This window comes from Trifolium pratense, linkage group LG5 (genome assembly GCF_020283565.1).
Source record: "Trifolium pratense cultivar HEN17-A07 linkage group LG5, ARS_RC_1.1, whole genome shotgun sequence".
NCBI classification, from domain to species: Eukaryota; Viridiplantae; Streptophyta; class Magnoliopsida; order Fabales; family Fabaceae; genus Trifolium; species Trifolium pratense.
This window is the reverse complement of record NC_060063.1, coordinates 40,380,611-40,385,678: the sequence shown is the minus strand read 5'-3', so window position 1 is coordinate 40,385,678 and position 5,068 is coordinate 40,380,611. Positions and strand designations below refer to the sequence as shown.

General features: G+C 35.5%; 1 protein-coding gene across 1 annotated transcript; it reads left to right on the top strand.

The window, feature by feature from the left end:
• Positions 1–290: 290 nt before the first annotated feature.
• LOC123883811 (bifunctional aspartokinase/homoserine dehydrogenase 2, chloroplastic-like) lies at positions 291–3,475 on the top strand. The gene is made up of 3 exons (XM_045932746.1): positions 291–2,270; positions 2,344–2,408; positions 2,843–3,475. Exons 1-3 carry the CDS (start codon positions 2,099–2,101, stop codon positions 3,248–3,250), a joined length of 645 nt encoding a protein of 214 aa, XP_045788702.1. The 5' UTR covers positions 291–2,098; the 3' UTR covers positions 3,251–3,475.
• The last annotated feature ends 1,593 nt before the right edge of the window (positions 3,476–5,068 follow it).

Below are 5,068 nucleotides of genomic sequence, written 5' to 3'. Positions count from 1 at the left end.
ATGAATTTGGTTAAAAACCTTTTTTTTAAACTTCATCTCAAGGGTTCTATTTATAGAACCACTTGTGTGGTCATCAAGCCAAACACTGCACCGTACCTTACGGTGGACCGCATTTCTCTATTTTTCATAAATTAAATAATAAGTCATACTTAATTATTTAATTACTAATAAGTCCTGCTTATTATTTTATAAATAAGTCTTACTTATTTATTTCTCTCATCTATCTGTCCTTTGTATGTGACCCTATAGGTTCTCGTAACGTTGGCAATACACTAGTAGAAAAATGACTTTTGGTTTAGAGATACCACTACTGGTATGTGAATACCAGTAGTGAAATACATTTGACCAAAGGATTCCACTACTGATATTTTAATACCGGTAGTGAAAAGTTCATAGACAAGAGATTTCACTACTGGCTTTCTTAAATCAGTAGTGAAAAGTAAACACGGTGGCAATGTCGTAATTACATTAAAATTTGTTTTAATTATATTTCACTACCGATCTGGGATTCACCGGTAGTGAAATCCCTATTAGTGTTATTAATTTTTTCATATTATCATTCATTCCCAATTATCCCTAATTTTGTTCATTTGTTCATACGTACGCGAAGAAGCTGCAACGATCTAAACCTCCGATCGTCCCAATCATCCCAGTTCCTCAAATCGTCCCAATTTCTTCAAATCAAACACTCCTGCGCCAAATCCCAATCATTCTCCAATCTCTCCATTCTCCAATCTCCAATTTCATTCGGTTTCATTCTCCAAACCCTAGACGGCCGACGACCCTGCAGAACGCTTAATCGCCTCCAAATCTCTTCGTTTTCATTCGGTAAAGGTATGAATAAATCAAACTTCCCCCAAATTTCATTCGTTTTCGTTTTCATTCGTTTTCATTCTTGTTCATTCGTTTTCATTCGCTTGGGTTTTCATTCGTTTTCATTCACGTCGTTTTCGAGATTACGAGAGACCTGTGGTGGTGTGTTTTTTATGGCCCTTTGTGTGTTGTTCTTTGGGGTCGTTGCTGCTGTGCCTATGTGTTTTTTTTTTTTTTTTTTCTTTCCTTTTTGTGTGGGTCTGTGATGTTCTGCTTCTTCTGCTGTAAGATGGATTAAATCTCATTATAGCTTATTTAATAGGGACAACTTTAGATGTAAATTACCTAAACTGATGGAATAGGTTGTACATGATTATTAGCTGATAGAAATGAGTCAAATTGCAATTTTACTAGGGACATGAGTGCAGTGTTGGCTAAGGAGTGAAAACTCAAGGTGACCAAGTTTGATGTAGTTAGAATAGTAAGGGAAAATATGGAGATGGTCAAGAGGGTTTTGGTATGAGCCTAAGATAGCTGAGTAGTGTCTCTCCAAATACCCTTCAGCTTCACCACATAGCCTTATAAGATGGGATCTTTTTTCTTGCAATGTTTCGGTGAAAAGCATGTCGACATTTTTGCTAGGTTTGAGAGATTCAAGACTTGAAATTTGTTCATACAAATTAAAAACTTATATTTGGAGGAACATGTGTGGGAAGTTCAGGGACATGATTTTTGGATGTAACATGATTTGGGGGAAGTCAAATAGATGAATAAGAGAGGAACAAAAGAAAAAATATATTTAGTTGTTAGAAAGAATGCAGAATGGACTAATGTAGCGTAGGTCTTGATGCAGTTGAGGATTTGGGGTTGCCATCTTTCAGGAAGTAATCCTAGTCTTCTTTCATAATTGAGTTATTTTGCTGTTAAGTTTGTGTTTCTCTAAATGCATGTACTATGTTCTTTCATTTGGCTTTGTTTGTAGGGGGGGAGAGAAATACGGATTATAGAAAAATATATGTTGCTTTGATTTTGAAATTGGGTTTGTGAGGTCATTGTAGATAAATCAGTGATGAGGTGTTAAAAGAGTACGTAGTAAAATATAGTTGTATGATTCTAGTGGACGGTGCTGCTAGAATTCATTTTCTACCAGAAATAAAGAAATAGGAAATCCTTCTCAGTTGGGAGAATCAACTCTACAGCTTCGGAAAATTAGCCGAACATATTTAGTTTACTTTGAAGTTTTTTTCCCAAATGCCTATTGCATTGACCACTTTTCAAAACAAGAATGCAGTGTTCTGCAGGTAGCTGGACTAACAGTACTAGGATTCTCCCATTGAATGAAGTGATCACGAAAGCTGCCGCATTGACAGAAGGAAGGAGATCTGATTTTTTTAATCACTCTGCTGTTGACAGTCTTTCTGCTCTAGCATGGATTGCATTTACTGGGAAGGGTTGTGGTAGGTGCATGTTGATTCTTTTTTCTAAGATGAATCTTTATCTTTTGGTGTCTTATGACTTATTTTTTTCAAGGTATGAGTATGCCTGTTGCACATGTGGAAGAAAGTTGGCAAATGGATGAGTTTTATAGCAACAAGGTACTCTTGATATATGCTACTTGCTTGTTGATTTGTATTGGATAACTTTCATGATGGAGTTCTGTGCAATTGATGGATTTTCTTCCTAGACATTTTTATTAATTTAAAAGTGTTGTTATATATTGCATCAAAAATAGTTTCATATTACTCCAAAATGCATGTCTATCCCCTTCTTGAGTTACATCAGCTTAATGGCTGAAAGAAGACATGAATGACGATCAACAACCTTAATATTTCTATGCTTAGACTCGATAATTGTGATTTTGAAAACGTGATTTGCAATTTGTTTATGCTAACTTTTTTATGTACAGAATGCTGTGTACGGCTCTTGCACTAGCATCCTAGACTTTTCCTTGCACTTTCCTATCTCATATTGCCTGGTCTTTCAGGAGTGAAGGATAATGATCTTTCGTTACATTTATTGTGATGATCAGGTACTTGTAGAGCTTTCATGCATTAGGCCCTGTATGGAGTCAAACAGGAAAAGTGATTGCTCAACTTGGTCTGTTCACAAATTTGGAGGGACATGTGTGGGAAGTTCAGTGAGAATAAATAATGTTGCAGATGTAATAATCAATGATGATTCTGAGAGAAAATTAGTGGTAGTATCTGCTATGTCAAAAGTAACAGATATGATGTATGAACTCATTAACAAAGCTCAATCTCAGGATAAGTCTTATATATCTGCACTTAATGCTGTTGCTGAGAAGCATAGTTTAACTGCACATGAATTGTTTGATGGAAATGATCTTGCTACTTTCTTATCTAATTTGCATCAAGATGTTGGAAATTTAAAGGCAATGCTTCAAGCTATAGATATAACTCACCAGATAAACTTTTAACTGCAGTTGTTGTGGTTATTGGTTGCTAGTGCAACTGATTTTTAACATATAGCTTTAGCACTAGCAGCAATGGCTCATTCTTTGGGGTCTGTGATGAAATTTGGTCATGTTACAAAACTACACACCACTACTAATATGCAGGCACAGGATGCTACAAAAAAACGAAAAAAAAAAATAAAATAAAACTAACATACCACTACTGATATTTATAACAATCAGTAGTGAAAACTACACATACCACTACGGGTAAGAGTAATGATCCGTAGTGGAATCCTCAATTCTAAAAAAAAAAAACAGGAAACCATACATACCACTACGGGTATGCGTAAATACCCGTAGTGGAATCCCCAATTCTTAAAAAAAAAAAACTGGAAACCATACATACCACTACTGATATTGTACATACCCGTAGTGGAATCTCATACATACCACTACGGGTATTTGTAAAAACCGACGTGGAATCCCCATAATATTAAATAATAATTACAGAAGAAACTACACATACCACGACGGGTATAAAAATACCCGACGTGGAAAGTTGTACTTACAACGTCGACTGCATTTACTACTGGCCGCGGCCAGTAGTAGAAAGTCTGTTTGGCCAGTAGTTGTATCTCCTTTCTGCACTAGTGATAATATTAAATCACATATTTATTATTATAAACAGTGAGCGGTATCTAGCAACACATCATTGCTACCCAAGTGACGAGAATGTCATGTGATCTGACGAAACCTTTATGTGATAACGATCGTGTGTATAATTACCCCTTTGCCCTTATATCTATATTGAACATAAGGCATAGATCGTGTCACCCTTGTATGATTCAATATCTTATTTCTTGATCCCAGAATATACTGAGCAACGAATAAGCTCAATATCTCATATTTACTTAGTTCGGCGTGGCCACGCATTTTATCAGTCATATTCTATAAAGAGGCCTACAGATATTGCTCCTGTTATGTAGGAGGGGCAAATTCCATCTAGGTCACTCATGTCCCTCAATATGATTTATAGAGTACCCATCAACCGACTTTATAGTCATCCTGTTACGGACAATGTTTGAATGACAACTAAGTACTCTACTCCACATCTAGGGTCCATAGTGGTTTCAGGTCGAAGGGTGGTATACACCATTATCACTATGAGAATAACTTATGACACTTTTCATAACATACTATGTAGCATTTCTCATGGCGAGTCAATCCAATATAAATATTACTCCTAATATTTATATCTATGTGAAGACTTGATATCTCATATCCATGACTCGTGAGATGAAGTCATCAATCTACTCACATAATAGTCTCTATGTTTTACTGTTATCCCACATCACAGTAAAACTTGACTCTGGATACTTTAAGAATAGTGTCATTATGTTTAATGGAGTCTCACTATTAAGTCACACTTAATGTTCCATTAATTAGACTAGCTATTCTAGGGACTTTATTAGTTTGAAACAAACATAATAAAGAAATGCCTTATTATATATATTAAATATATAAATCAAAGTCATCATACAAAAGACGATTCTATCAAAATAGATTGGCTTTTAGGGCTTACTCCAACAATCTCCCACTAGCACTAAAGCCAATCAGATATTAACTCAACATCTATTGGACTAGCGTCATCATCAAGCATCTTCTATGCAAGATTTTCTATTAGTGGATAAGGAACTCTTTCCTATGTCGGTACCCGATACATCTTTCAATTTACACTTTTGATCTTCTATCAAAAGAAATAAAGTGTCAAAACTTGTATTTGAATCGTTGGTGAGATCTGGTTTTCCGTTGCTTGCAAGATTAAACCATTACCATCTT

What these genes read in the sequence shown, in the direction of transcription:
- LOC123883811 (XM_045932746.1), top strand. Translation starts at nt 2,099, where the DNA reads ATGCAGTGTTCTGCAGGTAGCTGGACTAACAGTACTAGGATTCTCCCA. An exon ending in ATTTACTGGGAAGGGTTGTG is followed by an intron (nt 2,271 to 2,343) that starts GTAGGTGCATGT and finishes ATTTTTTTCAAG; the next exon opens with GTATGAGTATGCCTGTTGCA. An exon ending in ATGAGTTTTATAGCAACAAG is followed by an intron (nt 2,409 to 2,842) that starts GTACTCTTGATA and finishes TGTGATGATCAG; the next exon opens with GTACTTGTAGAGCTTTCATG.